Source organism: Athene noctua, chromosome 15 (genome assembly GCF_965140245.1).
Source record: "Athene noctua chromosome 15, bAthNoc1.hap1.1, whole genome shotgun sequence".
Classification (NCBI taxonomy): domain Eukaryota; kingdom Metazoa; phylum Chordata; class Aves; order Strigiformes; family Strigidae; genus Athene; species Athene noctua.
Window position 1 is genome coordinate 8,630,252 of NC_134051.1, and position 20,316 is coordinate 8,650,567.

The 20,316-nt window shown below is 41.7% G+C and overlaps 1 protein-coding gene across 1 annotated transcript in view; it reads left to right on the plus strand.

Annotated features, from left to right (window-relative positions):
- The window catches only part of MAD1L1 (mitotic arrest deficient 1 like 1), a 377,323-nt gene that overhangs the window by 179,644 nt on the left and 177,363 nt on the right, over nucleotides 1-20,316 (plus strand). Inside the window, exon 13 of the mRNA XM_074918998.1 lies at nucleotides 8,389-8,445. Within this exon, the coding sequence (XP_074775099.1) occupies nucleotides 8,389-8,445 (57 nt within the window). The remainder of the gene's footprint in view (nucleotides 1-8,388; nucleotides 8,446-20,316) is intronic.

The following is a 20,316-nucleotide window of genomic DNA, read 5'->3' on the forward strand; positions in this document are numbered from 1 at the left end:
TCCAGGAGATGCTGTACTGGCCGACTGCATAATACTCAAAGCAATTGGCTTGGCAGAATTTCATCAGTCAGGCTGCCCTTTGCTGTTGAGGAAGCAGCTGCAAGCTCACATTTTTGTTAGGCACTGTATTCTCTCCCCAGGGGCTGCAGCACCATTTGATTAGGACAGAGGGAAGGAGACCTATCACAAAAGTGTATTATTCCCAGCAGAGCTGTGCTAATCTTTTGGTCTCTGTGCTCTGTCTTAGCAAGGTGTTGAATGAAAACATCAAGGAAAAACAGGAAGAGAGAGGAGTTGCTCAGCTGTTGCCCTTGAATCTTGCCTCAACCTCGGCTCCAGCTCAGAGAGTAAAACAACAAATGCTTGGTCTTGTTTTGAAATGTTTTTGCAAACCTGATACTTTTTTGTCACATGAAAAATCCGGTAACACCTGAGTCCCTTATTCTCCTACCTCCCTGCTTTCTTTGTAAGTGTTTCTGTCTGGCATAGGGCTGTCCAATCTCCAGAGACCCGTCCTTTCCTGAATATAATGCTCTGCATTTTTCCATCTCCCAATTTGCTTTGGTATTGTGTTCCTTCCCTGACAGCATCTGCCTGGGAGATTATGAGAACAGTGTTGATGGAATAGATTTTGAGAAGTTCAGAATCTTAAGTTTTGCATTTTATTGGAGTTGGGAAGGTCACTTTGCTTTGAGGATCAGGGAGATTAGGTTACCGCAACCTCCAAACATGGAAGTGCTCAAGTTCTGTACTTAATATGGTGCTTAATCCCTTTACTGCCCGAGTGGTGTGGCCCACCACGTGCGCTTTATGTCAATAGTGGCACCTCGTGCTTAGAGATTACCTCTGGTCAAAGATTTTTCTGTGGTTTTACAGAGTGAGTATTATCTTTACATTAGAGAGAGAGAGAAAAAAAAGGAGTTTCAGAGAGTTTAGTACTTTAACTCCAGGTCTCTCAGCAGTTGTTAAGCAGAGGGGGAACAAAAGCCAGATCTCTGCTGCAGAACTATGCAGCTTATTTTAAGCTAGGTCAAGTGACTTGCCAGAAATAAGGATGTGGGCAATTTCTGCTTGAAATCCTGTCTTGCTCGTATCGGTTGTTCCATGGCTATTTTGTTTACGCCCCTTTGTCATAGCCTAACCAGTAAGAGTTTGGTGTGATTTCATGATAATAAGCTTACTGTCAAAAATTCTCAACATTACTAAGTAACTGTATCTGTTAAAAGAGAGGGAGAAAGATTGGTCTGTCCTTGAGACTTAAGAGGAAGAGAAAGGTTTAGTTATTATCTCTTTGTCCAGTAAATCTTGATGGTATGTTTACAGGAGCCCATATCTTGCAGATGTTTCCCTGTAATTATAACTATGACTTAAGCAATTTTTCAATTTACAATATCATTTGTTTAGCACCCAAGAGCCTTTGCTTTATTCATCCTTCATTTTGGTAACCAGCTGCTTTTTGTCTCTCACTTGGGGGCGGCATTTCCCTGCTGCACATCAAACCCTGTAGAAAAATGGTTCTCAAAGAAGTAGCAGTTCTTGCTTTTTTGATGAAAAATGCTCTTCACTGCTTTGCACAAAGCAGTAGCTTTCAGTCCCTGGGTGCTGTGGTTTGCCATGATGCCCAGGGCACAAGTCCCTGGAGATGTGGAACATCTTGCTTACAGGCATTCTAGTTTCCTGTGTTTCCTGTCCTTGGTTGGGGTAGAATTAAGAAAGATGAAATGACATGGACAACCACCACATAAACTGTGGCCTAAGACACATGATTTTCATTGAGCTGTAAGCCTATCCACATAATGTAAATTATGTCAGTAAGAAATGGTCTCTGTTTTGCCTGTTGTAACTTTTCTGCAAGTCAGAGTGAGTGTTGCTTCACTGTATATAAATTTCTGAAACACATTCAGAAGTTGTTGGGAAATTTTCCCCTTTACCTATGCATCAGACTGAGCTTCCCGCTGCCTTGAATCCAGCTCCTGTAAGATAACATGGTGTTTTTAATGCTTTTGAGACAGCACCAGAGTGTATTTGTAGGTGTTATTTCCCACTTTATAAAGGATGTGCATTTGATTTTATAATCAGAAGAACTTTCTTGAGAAAAGCAAAATTGAATCTGTAAAGCAGCAAGGAAATTATTTAGCAATGTCTGATACTAAACTGTCTTCCTGATTGTGATCTCAACTGATGCAATTTTGTGAAAGATCAGTAGTTTCATCAGCAAAGCATCAAAATATTTTAAATTAGAAATGACCATTTAATCCAGTGTAATTTTGTAGTGCACCTCAGAGATGCTAAAACAATACTGTACTTCTACCGATCTGCAGCAATGGTGTGCTGATGGATTGAAGGCAGGAGGCATTGGCTAGCATGGTATTGATGGATATGTAACTTTAAAGTATAAACAGGCAAATGCATGCATTAACTGTTGAAAGCTGAATCCCATGGGTGAGATTTCAGATTGAACACTAATGAAAATTTCATTTCAGTTCTCACAATATTTTAATATGCAGGATCACAGTATGCAGATAAACTGAAGTCTAACTGCAAGTGGCTGATGAGTTACTTCTGTCTCAGTCTCTGCCACCCCCATAAGTAAGCTGTCTGTGGCTTTTGTGAAATCAAAGTTTTCCTCCTGTTTTCCCTACAAGCCAGGATCTTATAAAAATATCTTTGTGTGTGAGATAATTAGTGACTGCAACCTTCACTTCAAAGTGTTCTCAATGATATTCCTCTGTTCCATGTAACCCGTCAGCGTGGTGCATAGAGCTACATGGTTTTTAGATTGGATTGAATTGTGTTACAATCATTGCTTTCTTTATCAAAACTGTCCTGGGAGTGCAGCCATGTTTTGGGGTTTCCTTCTGTATTTCAGCTGCAGCTTTGATGCACCGTGTTTTCCTGTTTCTCCTGAATCTGATGGAAAGAGGCAATGTGGGTTTTTTTCCTTCTTCCCCAGTTTATAGCATCAGATTAGATATGTTGGCTTGGACCCTGTTATAGATCACATCACACTTTAGCCACACATTAATGCCATCTAGCTTGAGCCAAGAAGCTTCATCTTGTATCTTCTTTTGTAAGTGATCAGATAAATAAGTTCCTGTGAAATTACCCAGGGAATGGGGGGCAGCCAGCATAAGGAAACTGAAATGATTTGGCATGTTAGAACATACAAGATTCCACATTTCTGTGATCGGTAGCTGATATAGCGTTGTAAATTTAAATTGTGTGTTAACTTTCTCAAAGAGGAGGGGTAAGAATTTATCTTAGAAGTTAATTAATTTGAAATAGCTATTAATTAACATTATACCTAAATTTGCCAATCATCACACTTGACTTGAATTTGCATATAACTGTTGCATATAAAATAGTGATAAGGGTATCTTGGGCTTTGGCATGCTGTAAAAATGCCACATTTTGCAGCTGTGTTACAGCTCTGCCAGACTAAACCTCCTCCTGTTCCCCTCCCATGCACTGGTGCTGCCCTTCCAACAAGTGGCCTTCCTTGTGGGGACCCGCAGGTGGGATTTATAGCTGTGAAAGCACGACCCCAGAATAGGCAGCTATATATACTCTCAGGTATTTCACCCTGATGAGGAAAACCAAAAATGACTCTTGCTAATTTGAGGCAGTGAATGTGCTGCTTGTTCCTCTCCCTTCTAAAGTACCTACCTTGTATTAATGTGACTGTTAAGATAATCATGTTTTCTGATGAAAGCGTAAGACTAAAATGATGTTTCCAAATGAAGGTTGTTTTGATTTGTTCCCTGTATGCAGCATGCATAATTTTGCTTCCCTAACTCTTTGAAGCAAGCTTTAATTTTATGGCTTTGGCTGTTGCTACTACTGTGCTGTGCCGTACCTATGAGCTATTTAATGTGCAACATCGAGGAGTAAATTAATGCAGGTCCACAAAGAGAGCGCTTCGATTTGCTAATTGCTTGTAGAGCGGAGGGTATTGTTGTGTAGAGAAAGACTGTTCATTAGAGATCGAGTAGCTAATTTTTTCCTACAAGTGAATCTCACATTTGAGCTGTTTGCGTATCGGTCAGGGCAATCGGCTCACGTTCAGCCCCTGGAGAAGAGTGTGGGGCTGGTGATGCAGTTGGTGTTAACACCTGTGTTCTAACCACCAGATTGCTTCGGTTTCATTCATTACACCCTCCCTGACTAGCCTCCTCCAGTGCTGTCAGTGAAGGCTGACTTTTTGATGGTACAGAAGACAAATTATTAATGCAGGGAAGCAAGCTAAACAGTTCAGAAATGGCTCCTTAGGAGCTGAATCAGTTCCTCTCCTTGGAAACCGTTCCTGCTCCTCTTTCAGCCCTGAGCTGCGGTATCCCGGTGCGGCCGGAGCACAGGTTATCTTTCCCTTCCTGCCGCTCTCTTTTGAGGATGACAGTAGCATTGACAGTAGATTAGACTGTGTTGTCATGTAAGATGAATGTTTTGAATTGACAAACCCTCTTTTTGGAGGCTTATAGTAGTTGACTGAATACTTGAGAGGATTTTTTTTTTTTTTTCTTACTTTGCTACTTGATTTTCTTTTACCTGCTTGTGCTGCCTTCAGTGGACAATTGGGACTTTACATGTATTTGTATATCTGACTCTTAATGTCTGTTTGCTTATCAGATTTCTTAATGCTTGAGCTCGGTGATCCATGGGAAATTAACATGTGTATTAAGTAATGAGAATTTCCTTGGAGCTTTAAGTAATTTTTATGCATAGTCAGAAAATTCAAAACGCAAGTCTGTCCTACTGCGAGATTCCTGAAATACCAAGGTGAACGTGATCAATTGAAAAGCCTGTAAAACAGAGCTGTGTTATATATAGGTAGGACATTGCTTTTCCCAGTGTGAAATTCTGAGATGGGACTGGCAGATGGCACCAGCAGTTTGTCCTGCAGGTAACCCTCCCCTGCCTGCTGGCACAGCGGTCAAGGACTCTTGCACACACCATCTCCTTCCTGACCACCCAAACTGGCTCGGGTTCATTGCTTGTGCTTTTGTTGCCTGCAAGTGGCCAGAGATGCCTGAATTGAGAAATCTAACAGTTCATTTCTGAATAGGTAAATTCTAAGAAATAACACTATTTCTTTCAGGTCTTTGCTGCTAAATGCCCGGAGCAGGGCTGGGTGTAGGGGCTCAGCATGCTGTCAGGCACCATTCCAGGACCCTCTGCAGCTCCTTCCTTCCATGGCTGTGGTGGCTGGCAGCTCCTCCAAAGCACTCTGATTAAGTGAGGTGTGGGGATAAGTTCAGAGCCTAATTTCTTCTTCATAATTAAAAATGTGTGCATCTGTCATGCTGCTGGTGATTAGGTTGTATTTTCTTGTGGCCTAGGAGGAATATGGCAGTGAATCACTTCGCAAGCAGCTGTCCTCTAACAGCTGAGCTAGGTTCAATATTTGATTTAAGCTAATAAAAAGTCTGGGGTAGGGCTAATGTTTACAAACTGGATGTGATAAAGCATTCAGATCATCTGTTTCGCAGCCAGGCGAGAGGAGGCACAGGGGACCCCCCTTTCGGTTGGGCTTTGTCTTGTGCTTCCATGCCTGCCTGCATATGTGGGTGCAGGCAGAGAGCAGGCAAGTCAGGAGGGTCCCTGCTCCGCTCTTGCGAGTACATCAGACAGCATCAGCTGTGCTGGAAAAGCCTCCTTGTTTCCAGCTGTATCATTGTAAAAGCTCTCAATGTATTAAATATGTCCCTTTTGCTCTTCTGTGAGAGTTATAGTCAAACCATACGTTTAAAAATCTTTTAATCTTCATAAATCATTTCTTCCAGCAATCTAGTAAGTTCAGTTGCTGTTCTCTGAATTCCCACTAGTTAGCTACTCTTTCCCTTTGAGATGAGCTGCCTAGACATAAATACAATGAAGAAAACCTACTTTGTGATTTAATTCTTATCTGATTGCTTCTCCAAATCATATTGATCTGCTGTTACCATGCTGCTGTTTTGGACTTGCTCTCCAGGTTTGCCTTTAGGTCTCTACTGGCATAGCAGCTTGAGAGGTTTGTATTTAGTTATTTTCTCCAAGCCATATTATATCTAAGGTAAATTATGAATATTTCCTACTTGTATTTCTAATTTCTCCCATTCCTTTGTATTCTCTCTCCTGTCCAAAAGTTTTTGCAGCCTCTTCCTGAAGTAAAATGTCAGGGTCTTTTCTGTCTTTTTTTTTTTCTTATTTTTTTAAAGGTCTTGTACTTTAAAATGCTCTTATACCCATCTAGTTAAACAGGTTCCTAGGGAACTGTCGTGTTCATATTATAAAGAAAACTATTTCCACTGTGAAGGGCACCAAAGCTTGGCACAGGTTGCTCAGAGAGGTTTTGGACCTTGCCTCCTTGGAGATACTTGGAACCCAGCTGACCAAGAGCCCTGAGAATCCTCATGTAGCTGACTCTGCTCCGGGCAGGGGATTGAACTGTCCTCTTCCAGTCCGAACTACTCTGTGATTCTATAGAAGTCTGTACTAGCAGGAGGCTGAACAGAGACAGGACCCTCCAATTCAGAAACGGTAGCTACTGTAAGCAAATACATAATTCTTAATGGCTCTTTACATCTAGTTTAGAATAGGCCAGTAGTTCCCATCTAAAGGCCATCTTCATATAGGTAAGGCTAATAAATATACAGGAAAGTTGGGGTTGGTTTTGATCAAAAATATTCAGTTGGTCTTGGGGTGTTTTGCAAAGGCTGTGCTAGCATCTCTCATAAATAACATCTCTAGGGACGTGTTTTCTAACTCTTCTCCATGCGACTTTTTTCTGGCACCAGACTGCTGGTGTAATTCTACCCAATTCAGTAGTAGCAGGGAAAAAAGTCTTTCTCAGGTGTCTGCAAATTTATAGTTCCCTGAGGTTTCAGCATCAAACTTGGTGATAATTTCATTTTTTCTTCTCACTTGCTTGTACATGCACTCTGTTTGGTTAGGTCTGGCATCTCCCGCTGTGTTTAAGAAGTGTGTTTCATTTCCCTGTGCCGGGTCCCAGGCTTGTATGAAAACCCTTTTCATCTTATTTGAGTGAGGATAATGTCACATCATCCTAGGCCCTGCACAGCAAGAATCCGTAACTTTTTCAGTTTCTACTCTACTTTGGGACTAGGGAGGTCTTGAACTGTTTGGGTGGTTGTTTGCAGAATTAAACTTCTGCTGTGCTGAATCCTAAGACGGTAATTTTTTTGTTTGCTTGCATTTCAGTGCAGTTAGCCTTCAGAGCTTAATGTTGTCTTTTTCATTGTAATAAACTGCTTGCTATTTGTCTCTGGTTTGGATGTAGTACTCAAAAGACCTATTTAATGTGTGGTGAGAGATTGTTAGAGGGACTCTGGGGGGTTCTAATGAATATCTGCTGAAATTACATGAATTTGTTTGTAGGAAAGGTTTTTTTAGGTCTTGTTTGTTTATGTGGTTTAAATTAGCTTCTCTGTCGTCAGTTGTGACTATTTTTTGGGCTTTCTGCTAACCAGAGAAAGGCTGATTGCAGGCTGGAGAAGTGATGTGAAATAAAAGATGTGGGAAGTAACAGCACTCAAGTAGTGTATGTGCTTGTCTTAGCCATCTCCAAAGTATTTTGTTTAAAATCCCTTTTCATAAATAAAACTCTGTGAAAGCTCCTCCTCTGAGTCAGGTTCCCATTTCTTCCCAAATTACACAGGGATAACATAAGATAATTTCACTCTGGTTTAAGGTTCTTTACACTTCAAATTTCCTCTTGAAAAAGAAAAAACCTTGTTTTGGGACTTTTTCTCACAGAAATTCAGTAGGGTTATGTTCCAGAGAGGATTTTCTGTTTTCTACCACAACATTTTCAGAGGCTGCCAAACCCAACCTTGTACCTCAGCTCTTCAACAGAACATTTTCTGTGAAGTTATCTTCACACACAAACACACCTAGCAGGAGCAGTGAAGGGAGCTGCTTCTTTCCTTAAAGTTAAGCTTGGCAGCTGGGTGGGTTTTAGAACACTCTTCCTGCAACTTCCAAAGAAATGGAGAGGAGGCACAGTTCTCTGACTGGACTAATGGGATTTAAATTTTGTTTAGCTAATCCAGTGGATTCCCTCTCTGCAATAAACCTCGTCTTGTGTATGTAGGCTGCAGCTCTTTGGGTCGGGATTGTTTCATGGAATGGGATGCTGCCAGGACATAACAAGACCCAATGCTTATAATTCCTTTTCAATGCTGTGAAGATCATCTTGCCCGTGGTGGCTTTGTTTGGTTGGAAGGGAACAGTGCAGTCCTATTAAACATCAAAAGTTAGGTCCCAAACTTAAGGATATGGTGTAGTTGAGAACTGTCAGTGTTAGGTTAATGATTGGACTAGGTGATCTTCAAGGTCTTTTCCAACCTAGATGATTCTGTGACTTCATTTTCTACCTTTTTTGTTTTGAAGGCTCAGCTGTCTCAAGTTCTAGAAGAAGTGGGAAATCATAAGCAAAGAGCAGAGATGGTAAGTGTTCATATTTTCTTTTTTTTTTAAATTGTTTTACAGAGCAGTAACATATGCAGAGTTCAGTTCATTTAAACAGTGGATCAGTTCCAAATATTCAGAAATGAGTAGCAAATAAGCATTGTAAAAGTTTGTATTGTTTTTGCTAGTCTTGGCGCTCACCTGGAACAAGTGTTGGATGAGATCTAATGGTCTGTCTTCCTTTTTTTGGCAATTTCCTTTCCCTTTGCTAGCAGCTCTAGATCAGAAGCAAGGATTTAATTTCATACTGAATTAACTACTTTCTTTGAGGACCTTTGATTAAGTCTCAAGTTTGCAAAGGACAAGTAAATGAGATGTGACAGAATTACAACAAAGTAGTGTTTTATTGAATTGTAGAATGGTTTGGGTTGAAAGGGACCTTAAGGATCATCTAGTTCCAAGCCCCCAGCCATGGGCAGGGACACCTTCCATAACACTCCCATAAAGTGTTCAACCTGATGGGTTTGTTCCCTCAAGGACCAAAAATAATAGAGGCCACAAAACCAGACAGTAGGGAGGTTTATGTGCAGTTTCATGACTATTATATATGATTCTTCATACTCAGGAATAAATGAGGTGTCAGCCATTAAGCTGTTTTGTGAACCAATGTTTTTGCTAATGGGCAAGTTGTTGGATTCCTGCAACTTTTTCTAGTCACAAGAAGAACCCGAGTAGTATCCAAGATGTAGACATTTGTTCTGTAGATGTGTTTTACACTGAATTAATTTCGTTACTAATGAAAAAATGGGTATGAATCACTGGCTAGTAAGTAGGTGCTAAACAGAGTTTTGCTCTAAAACTGAAATCATAAACTACAGTGCCATCACTCGTCTTTTTAGACTTCTGCTTATCTCTACTAGGACACTGAAGGGCAGAACTAGTATGTCTAGCTCTACTATTAATAGGTTGCCATACGTCTGCTAGTTTCCTTTTTTTTTTTTTTTTTTAATTTGTACTCCTTGCTGTTTCAACATCAGATTTTCTATAATGAGGGTGTTAATTGATTCCAATTCTGGGATGGTCTTACATTGTGGGCAAATATTTTGTATGCTCAGCTGCTTTCTTCATGACACAGGTCAGAACTGATATTTCCAAAGAAAACTGAATTAATCCTATTTACCATCTGATTTCATTACATGCTGCCTTGTTATAGTTTTAAATTCTGTACAATCAAATTTGCATTGTGCTCACCAGATGTATTAGAGGATAAATTTGCTGTTGTTTTAAATGTTCTGATGTGTAAATTTTTTAAACATTTCAAGGTTTTTCTTTTTGGCTTGTTAAGCCTGGGTTTTGAGTTAGTTGTTTGGCTTCAAAAGTTTGTTATATTGAACAGGCTAGCACACTGCTGAAGAAACTGGAACTTCCAACGTTAAAGCATTAATTGGTGTTGTGCATCATCCATCAGCAGAGGATAAAGCAACAGTCAGTGTTCAGTGCCTATTCCCAAGGGTTACTCAGCAGGAAACTGCAGGTCTTGTGATCTTCCAATAAAGCTTACCTCCATCTCACATGGATAGGCTGTATTCTGTGGTGCTTTAGATGATGGATTATGAGGTGTTGGCTTTATTCAGTGTTCTGAATTTTGTTCAGTACATATAAGTAAATTGCTTCATCCTGAGGAGGAGAGATTGTTTTTCCTCTTCTTCCCTTTTGAGGAGAAACATGACAGTGTAGTTCCATTTTTTCACTGGTGGTAGATGGTTCTCCTCGACCCCCAGGTAAAATCTCCCTGGCAGGGACAGATGTGTCACTTCTTGTCTCCTACAGTGCTCGGGGTGGCAGAGGTCTGTCCCCCTTGGGTGGGGCTCTTCCATTACCTGCCTGCCCGAGGATGTCGGCACTTGTACCATCAGCCCCACTCTCCTCCCTGACATCCAACAAAATGTTTTTTTGTATGTTGGGGTTTTCTTCTCCCTCCTCTCCAGATCCAGGGGCTCCCCTGGATGGCCTTATTTTCAGACTCTCTTAAAGTTGACACTTCAGCAGTTGTTTGCCTGATTTGGATTCCTGGCATCTCGCCTTCCTTTTCATCCTCCTTCCTCTTTTTCACCCGTGATCCACGGCTTGTTTGATGTTAAGCCTCTGCAACTAGGGGGGATGCAGAAGAGCTCGTCCTGCTCTGGGTGCTGACAGATGTGTATATTGCTTTTCATCAGCCATCCTGCAAACAGACTTATGGCCCTAAGTGAAATGGAATAAACACCTGTCAGGTGCTATCATACAGTCTGATGGGTCTTTGGGCTGCTTCTGGGATAGACCTCTGTAGAGGTGACATCTTTACTGCCACCTTCAAGAGTGCTAATGGCTTTGCCACCCTCCCCAGAGCACCGGAAAGAAGCGATGTGCTCTGGGAGCTAATGAACTAGCAAATTGCGTCTCACTGATGAGTTTGATGGGGTTTCTTGTATGTGATGGGAAGCATCTTACATGCCCTGGTAAATAATTCATTCTTTACATAGCAATATTTAAAAGTAAAATACTTGCGAGATAAATCTGATAGGATTGTGGCCTCAGTAAGACAGTATCGGCATGCTCTGTGTCCTTGGGAGGAGAAGGCCCTGGTTCAGGGAATTGTGTCCATGGGGACAATATGAGATGGAAGGTGGTGTGTGGTGCAGGGGATGCTGCACTAGACCAGGGCACAAGGTCATGCTAGTAGAAAGTGAGATGGACTTGCTGCTCTAACTGCCATTGAATACTCCAGTGTGTGATTTCAATGCTCAGCTAAAGCGGGTTTACTACTGGAAGAAAAAAAAAAAAAAAAGAAAAGAAAATAAATTTAAACATCTTCAGCTAATTGCAGTTGACAAGACAAAGGCAGTTTGACTTTTCAGTATTAATTAGCAAACCCATACTAATTAGCTTGTATAAGCACAATTCATGCTTCTTTCCCTAAATGCAATTAATATTGCAACTGAAGACGTCTCTGGGCTGTGCTGCTGTATCATTAACATACTTTGCCCTAATTAGACACGGCCAGTAGTGGCTAGAGAAATGAGTTTGTGATTACAACCATAAAAAATCCTCTAATATTTTATATCCTTCAGGGAACTTGAACCTAGAATTTATTTTCTGATTTAAGAAAAATTACCCTTATCATTGTGCTGTGTAATTAAATGAAACTTTGATTTTTTTCTCCCTCTAACCCTTCACTTATTTATTTTTCTTTATTCACAGCTTGAGTGTGTTCCTATTGCAAGGGAACAAAGCTTTCCCAGTCTTCTGAGAGGTGGTACATAACAGAGTCACCTATCTGATAAGGCTCAGATGACTTAGCTGCCCCACAGATCTGTGGGGTTTGTGTTTCTTTTGTTCGCTGAATGTTTTTTGTTGTTCTGTTTTGGGTTTTTTTTGTGCCTAAGCACACTCTTCTTTCCTGCAATTTTTGTGTATGTATGTGCACTTTTCTGACGATTTTATCAGCACTGGAAGTTTTCTTTATGGAGGCTAGTGCTCCAATATCTTTATCTCCAGGATGTGCCAGGAGTTTGCTCATAAAGTTCACACATACGGCTCCCTGTTTTGTGGTCCCAGGATCTTACTTCTTATGGTAGTGGCTGAGAGCTAGCTTCACTCACACCAAAATATTGTTTGTGAAAAATCCCTTCTTGTTTGTTATACTATTTTTCTTTCCCTGAGGGAGGGAAGCAGAAAATGCGTTAGTTTTCCTAATTTTCATTTGCCTTTTTCATATCCCTTTACAGACAGGAGGAAATGGTTTGGCTCAAGATTGCCATCCAAGCAATGGCTGTGATCCCTGATCTTACTCTTTCTTTCAATCTGGTTCTGTAGCAAGGGGCATTCATGTCAAGATTTTTTTTCTTCATCATTAATCCCAGAGGGAAGTCAGCTTGGGATTAAAAAAGTATCACCTGTATTTTGATTGCCCTGAGGTGCTCTGGGTATCTTTTGGCTTTCATCTTCAAAAGACAGCTTGGCCCATGTGGGCTCTGAAATCTATAGACTGCTCATTGGACAAATTATGTTTCAACCTCCAGCAGATTAAAAAGGATGGATATAAGACTCAGAAGAATTGCTTAGCAGGGTGGGAGGTAAAGAAGATTTGAAGTCCAAGAATGTAGCCATCACAGAATGAATGGCGTAAATTGAGTGTCCTTACAGAAGAAATAAAGACGCCTTAAAATGAAAATAATGAATGCCCCCTGCCTTGAGTAGAAGTGTTGGTTACTCTCTGGAAAGAACAGGAGACCTTTAATTAAGGACAGCAGGTGAGGAATAGTTAAGGTGCCAAATCATGTGTTCAGTCTGATGAAACCATAATGTTTAGTAGCAACTTAAATGCCAGTGACTACCTACACTGATAGTTATCAGGAGAAGTAATGAAGACAGAAAGGAAAATACATGAAAGAAATAAACTCAGAGTGTGATGTAGTTGGGAACTAGCTGTTAACTGGAAGGCAACATGGAAAAATCGCAGAGTTTGGGAAGATTGCGACAGGCATCAGTACATAAACAACAAGAGACTCACCCAGTTCACAAACCATGTGCATTATTATCGAAAGACTTTACTTTCTAGTGGTTGCATCAGACCTCCAGACTTTTAAGAAGTGTAACTTTTGACACTTAAAAGAAATACCTGGGAAGGATAAAAATTCTTTTACATTTTCCTGTACAGGTGATAACAACGATAATATGAAAGAAGTGAACTTTAGTATAGAAAAACCTGCCCTAGGCAACTCGACAATATAAGTTCATTTAATTCTTGTTTAAGAGTTATTCAACATAAAGAAAGAAATACAATGGACCACGAATAGAGCAGAAGTGGTGATCATTAGTGGAAATGTAAATTTTCTGCATTCTTTACAATGGAATGGCAAATAAATGTGTAATTAGGGTACTGAACCACAGTAGTTATAAATATAAATGAAGCTTTGCTGGGACATACATAGAACCAACAGATTGGGAGCGGGGAGAAGATGACCAACCAGTGCAGGACGTCTCCATCTATCAAAAGTGTATTTCATAATTTCTGAATTGATTTAGCAAGGCGACAGCAAATCTCCTTACCGTTTGACAGATTTTATCCTAACACCTTATGTGAGACTAGCAAACCCAAGACAGATGAGTAGCGTGGCCATCAGCTGGGCGGCAGCAAGAACACAGCAATAGTTTTAGTAAGGCAATTTTAGGGAAATACCCAGTTCTCAGATCAGATTGAAAAACATGAATCTAGTTATAGACAGCAAAAAAGGCTGAACCAGAATGAAATGATACAGTAACAGAAGACTGGAAGAGGACTTTTAGATCATAAAGTCCAGTCCTTTGGTAACTGAGGCAATTGCAATATATTGCAATATATCAGTTCATAAATTTATCAAGCTTGTCTTGAAACTGCTTTGGTTGTTCGTACCATTGCTATCATTGAAAGACTGCTCTGATCTCTGAAATCGTCCCAATTCCAACTGAAAATATATGTGCAGTTAATATCCTTTTTTTTTCTACTTGTGTTAATGTTCTCCTTAAACTACAGTGACTGTTCTTCCTCCCTCATATTTATGCTGTGATATTTTTATAGAGAACAATTGTTCTCTCCCAGCATTTCATTTGTCTAGGTTAAACAAATCAAGCTCTTTCAGCATCCCCTTAAAACAGGCTCTTTAGTCTCCTCATGAATCCTGCAGCTTTGTTTCAATCTCTTCCTGATTTTTCTGTGTCTCCTTTAAAGATGAGTAACCAGAGTGGTCAATCATTCCAGGTGAGGTTTCAGCAGTAGCTTCTACAGAAGCATCTTCTACATCTAGTACAGGCAGGTACCTCTGTCCTGCACCTCAGCTTTTCCATTACAGAATCACATCACCCATTTCCACTGCCACGTGGCACTCTTGTTCACCCCGTGATTGATTTATCCATCCAGCTCTTTGTCCTCCTCTCTAGTATCTGACTGATGAAGACTCAGTTTGTAGGAGAGGTTCTAGCTGCTGTGGGACTTGCACTATTACATTTTAATTCTGCAGCTGTTCCTTCAGTTTTCACCTGGATGATTCTTTCTGATCTATTTATGCTTCTCTATGATAAAGTCTTTCTGCTTTGTGCTATCAGTAATTGTCTGCTTTGTGCTATCAGTAATTGTGTTTGTGCATTTATATTTTTTGACCCAAGATCTTCAGTGAATTTTGTTTGTTTCAAATATGTTTTCATGATCAACGTCTGAGACATCTTTTTCACTATGAGGTAGTTTTACTTCAGCAGAGCTTTTTGCTGCTTGTTTGTTCTGTATATAATTCACAGTGTTTGTATTATTCTTCACTTTATTGTGTGGTCCTGTTAATTTAGAAATGTGATTTGTTGGAAGGAGGGCAGTGAGTGTGGAGGAGTCATTGATGGCCTGTTTCAACTCTTCTCCCTAATTTTTTATTGTAGAGCTTTGGTTCTCCAGGTGGAAGTAGACCCTGGAACTGAGGGATGGGAGTACTCAGAGTTACTCTTCTGTTCTTTTCCTAGCAGAGAGCATTCTCACAGTGCTTGGAAACAAGTACATTAAAATTAGTCCTTGCTGTTCCCTATGGTGTAGGAATATAGTGAGCTCTGAGGAACAGGGACAGGATTTCCCCCCCCCCAGCCCCCTGTCTCTTAGCACAGGGAATGATGATTGGCCTCGGTTGGTTGTGTTGCATCTGCTGCACATTCCCTCTTGCAAAATTCACATTCAACAGATAAAACTGTGGCAACATCAGAAGCATCTATTGCATGTGACTGCGGGCAAATCAGAGAGTGTGGTGGAAGCTTTGGGATCTTGGTAGACGAGAGCTGACAAACTGCCTATAGACTGGAGAGGTGATCAGTACATTACACTTCTGCGTGTTAATATCTCAATGCTATTTTAATTAGGTTAGAAGAGGAGACTTAGTGAGTCAGTTCTTGTAGTTTATCTCTGTTTTAAAAATCTAGCCATGCACATGGGATCAAATAGTACATTCCCTTCAAATTAAAAAGAAATAAACGGTCTGTTTAAAAGTCCCATTACACAAATGAACCTGCTGTTGGATCCATTAACGTGAAAGTTTTATGGAACTCAGCAGCACCGTTCAGTTTCAACAGGACTGTTTTCATTTTCTCATCGAAGGCAATAATAGCTGACATGGGGTTAGGACTTCCAGAAGGAAGAAATGTAGCTGCCTGAAGTGGAGACTGTCTTACTGCTGCTCCTCCCTTTGGGCTCCCTGTGGGACAGGTACTGCCAGATTGCGGGAAAAGTCTGACCCAAACAGCAATTCCAGCTCAGGTGGGATGCACAAACAATGGTCTAATTCTCAGTCCATCATTTGGAGAGGCCTCCATATTACAGGTATACCCATAAAACCCAAGCTGTACTGACAAACTCAAGGGGTTGCTTTTTGGTAAAACGGATGATACTGACTGCTCCAGTTTTCAACTTGGACTGAGAGTTGATAATGTGCTCTCAGCTTTGTGTTGCAGGATTAAAACTGGAACAATGACTAGGGAGAGACAAGGGGGTAAGGCTTCTTTCTCTTCAGTTGCTGAGCAGAGAAGAAACGTGGATCATTCTCCTGTGCAGATGACACTGCTGTGCTGCAGTTAGAGTGGTCCTGTTGTCAGTGTTGCTGTTGTCACCGTAAAAACTGAGTTACACCGAGTTACTTGGGAAAAATAAAATGAGTGGGACGGGGATATTATCAGAGGCCTTATTATAGTAGCCACAGCCTTGAGGTGGCTTGAAGTAATTAATACATATGCAAGTATTGTTCTTTTCCAGGCTACTTCCACCCTCACAGGGTCTGTAAGAAACCTATGAGTACCACAGACTTGTGTAGTTCAATTTAGTTGAACTAAAATTTCCTGGAGGGCGCAGGGGTTCTCTGCTCTGTTCAGCCCTTTGGGAGGTAGTGGAAAATGAGAGGTCCCAGATACCTGTAGGGTTCAGTAATTTCTGCTCCTTTTTTCTGCCTTGCCTAAAAGGCAGCTTGGAGAAGCTGTAGAAAGAACATGTGCTTCCAGTGCATGTCCAGGGAGGGAAAGGAAGACTTAGTCTATTGAACAGTCACGTTAGGATGGGACAAAGTAATCATTAATCTCCAGCTTGCTTGTAACAAGGATGGAGGCCAGTTTACTCCTGCTTTCACCGTCCTGGGAAGTTGTACCTGTGTCAGAAGAGGACTGTCCTGGGAGATCTGATCTGAGAAAGTCAATTCTATAGGCACAGTTTATTCTGAGCATAAACAAGGATGAGAAGATCTCCAGCTATGGGATCTAGGGGGAGCATTGAGGGCTTGTTCAGTGGATGTGCCTGCAGATCAATGGTTGCTGGATACTTTTGTTCTTGCCCAGGGCTGACTTTGTGTGTACAAAAAGGGAGATAAAGGCTTAAAAAACATGAAGTTTCAAGACTTAGCCCTTGCACTGACAGCCTAATCAGCTTAGTACATTACTTGTTTTGCTTTCAGTCTTTTTGTGTCTTGGTGCCCTTAGAAGAGCCTATTTCCAGTGTTTTTTACCTTTGGATGACAAATGCTGGGGATGGGTAGTAGTGGTGGCAGACTGGGGTCTCTCTGAGCTGCTCTGTTAGGGCAGCAGAGTCCTCCAGCAGAAGCTGTAAAACCTAATTTAGCCATAGAGACAAGAAGATCATAGAGCAGAATTTTTCCTATGACCTCATGGTAAATAATGAATGGCAGTGTCCTGCCTCTTTGGAATCGCTTAATTGAGGCTGACAACTCTTCGTTGTATTACAGGATCTAGCTTGTCAGAGAATTTTAACTTATTTATGAATATTTCATTAACCTCTAAAGACTGGCTGTATAAAATCGAGCTCCTGCCAGGGCCTGTCCTCTTGATGCTGTATTCAGTGCTAATGTCATCCACTGCACATCTATTACACCTTCCTTCCTCTCCGAGCTGGACCTCAGACTTTACTGTTGGTGGCAGCAAGAACTTGTTCACCAAAGGTTAAAATGCCAGGTTTCTGCTTTGGCACCAGAACTGAACATATGGTATTTGAGAGGGAATTGCTTTTTGTTTTGTGATTGCTCGCTAGCCACTGAAGGAGACCACAGGCATAATCCTGAGAGGCTAAAATGGGCAGAGCAGTCTTGGCAGGGCCCTGTAACCTTTGCTTTTTGGCACAAGGAGAGAGATTTCCCATTTCTTACGCATTAAAAGCCCACTGCTTGTTGTCACAGGAGGGCCCCAGGATGGGTTATCTAGCTAGAAAACCTTAAATCTGCCCTTCTTAGCCTGTTCTTTGGGGAAGAGTTTTGGGAACAAGCCTCCTTCAAGTGTCTGCCACTTCCTTGAAGGCAGCTGAGATGCTCTGGCAAGAGAGCTGCTAATTTCCCATAGTTGGATCCCTTGCCCCATCCTCATATTTCCCATCTCTGGGAGTTCAAAAAGCACCTTGAGTATGAAGCCCTGCTGGCCCCTGCTCACCCTCCCTCTCTCTGCTGAGATGTGCCAAAAAACAGTTCTCCCAGCTGTAGCGAACTGCAAAACTGGGCTGGAGATGCAGTGCAAGCCAGAGTGCTGTTCTTAAAAGCATGTTGAAGTACAGGCTGTGGGTTGTTCCATGTGAGTCGGAGCAAGAGGATTAAGTTCAATTTTCAAGTCTAGCACTCAGTGAAGGCTTCTTTACTCTCGTACAGTATTAAGTAGAGATTGATTCCACTGTATTTTTCAGTTAGGAGATGAAGCAACAAAACCGGATGTTAGATTCCTCTTTCCTCTTTGATCTTCCTAGGTGGTTAGTAAAATGCATAGATTCTCATTTATTATGTGATCACATTTATTATGTGATGATTTTTCAACAAGAAAACTGATGGAGGGGGTGAGAGGTGGGATTACAAACTACAATTTAATGAGAATTGTTGACTGAATCCTCCAGAAACTCCTCGAGGGTATATTTTCAGGAAACAAACTGTATTCAGACTTTGTACAGAGGAAGTATGACACCTTTGCCAATTTATTTGTTGCCTTGCCTGTGAATTACAGCTGCTAGAAGGCTTGCTTCTAGCAAAAGTGCTTACTCCTGAGTGAAAGAAGTGACCTATGTGATGCTCTTCCTGAGAGCAGACAACTCCATTGCGCCAGTGCCATGGCCACACTGGACGGGGTTGCAGCACATTCAGTCCAACACCTTGACAGGTTCCCTACAGAGACTGTTATTTTGTGTTTTACTGTTCTAACCAGGAGCAGTGGGTAGGAAGTGTCAGCCATTTAAGGATAATTACTCCGGAGTTTCCTTCTTGTGGACACCAGCTGTTTTTCTCTCCCTGGTGGGAGGAGCTTTCGGTAGTAATTAAAGGAAACAGTCATCTACATGCTGGTAAAAGTGGTGGAGTGAGGCAGATAACAGCAGAGAGGGTCTGAGCTGAATGAACATGGAAATTAGGTGATCCTTCTTCAGAATGAGCTGTTACAGCAAAGAGAGGTTTTTGGATGTGGAGCTGTCAGGGATTTTTGCTGATGCACGCTGGTGGCAAGGTTTCATAGCAGTGCCTGGAAGTGTGGACAGGGCAGGGCTGCAGCGGGGCTCAGAGGAAGAGAATCCTTGTCTGCTCCTTCTTCTGGGAGTGAGTTGGAATAAGTAATTATAGTTTAGTAAACTCATGGCTTTAAATTAACATCTCCAGTTCCCTTGCTTGGTGGGTCTCTTGCACAGGATAGTTGGTTTTCTTCCCTATGAACTTTCTAGTTTTGTTCATCTTGAGCTCGGAGCCAGCTTCCATCCTGCTGAAATGTCCAGTCACATCTTAGACCCATCCCAGAGTACCAGAAAGAAATAAATACAGCATCAAGTGGAGAGCTAAGCTCAAGAAGACAAAACTGTCAAAAGCATCCTAAGTTGGTACCCACGTGATGACTGACTTGCTGTTGACATGGGGTCTGTGCTGGTGACCGGGCAGTTGCCTTCAGACGTGCTGTAGCATCAGCAGAACATCTGTTCTTCAAACAGCAGGATGGGCTCCTTCCAGAGCCGGTGTGTGGTTCTGTATCTACCACTTGTGGGTACAAAGGGCCCCAGGTGTTACAGTGAATGGGTCAGCTGGAGCATTCAGGCTGTTCAAAGCTGCAAGGTCTTGCACACCCTTCTGCATACCCAGCTGAGATGTAAAGTCTTGGTCCTTAGTGCGCTGCTGCAGGGTAACAGTATTGATAGTGTCACATGATCCCATGTTCAAGTAACAGCCCTGTTTGCTGTAGATTAAAAAAATAAGAGAGAAAAAAATTTTTTTTCTGACTGTTTTCTCTTAAGTATTCCAGACAGGAGTATTTGAAATGGATTGTCTGAATACAGGTTAAGCATTTCTAGTTAGACATTATTGTTCATCAGTGATAATCTGCTGTTGCGTGGAGCACCTGTGGTGTGGGGCTCTGCGGTTCTGCTGGGGCAGGGCACGGAGATGAGCAAAGGGAGGTGGGTGAACGGGGAGGGTCAGCATCTGACAGCGTTGGGGTGTGAGAAGAGACTTTAGCAGGGGCAGGAGGCAGAGTCCTGCAGCAAAGGTGTGTTGTAGGTGTTTGGAAAAGAGCTTGTTGGATGGGCTGTGCAGGAGAAGACTGGAGATTTGGAGGGTGTGATGTGATGATGCTTCCTTCCTTACATGCTTGCAGCTGGGCATACAGCAGACCTGTGTTCCTTTCACAGAATCATAGAATGCCAGGTTGGAAGGGTCCTCAAGCATCATCTGGTCCAACCTACCTTGGCAAAAGCATGATCTAGACAAGGTGGCCCAGCACCCTGCCCAGCTGAATCTTAAAAGTGTCTGATGCTGGGGAATCCAACACTTCCCTGCAGAGATTGTTTCAGTGGCTGATTGTTCTCATTGTGTAAAATTTTCTTCATGTCCCATCAGAATCTCCCCAGAAGTAATT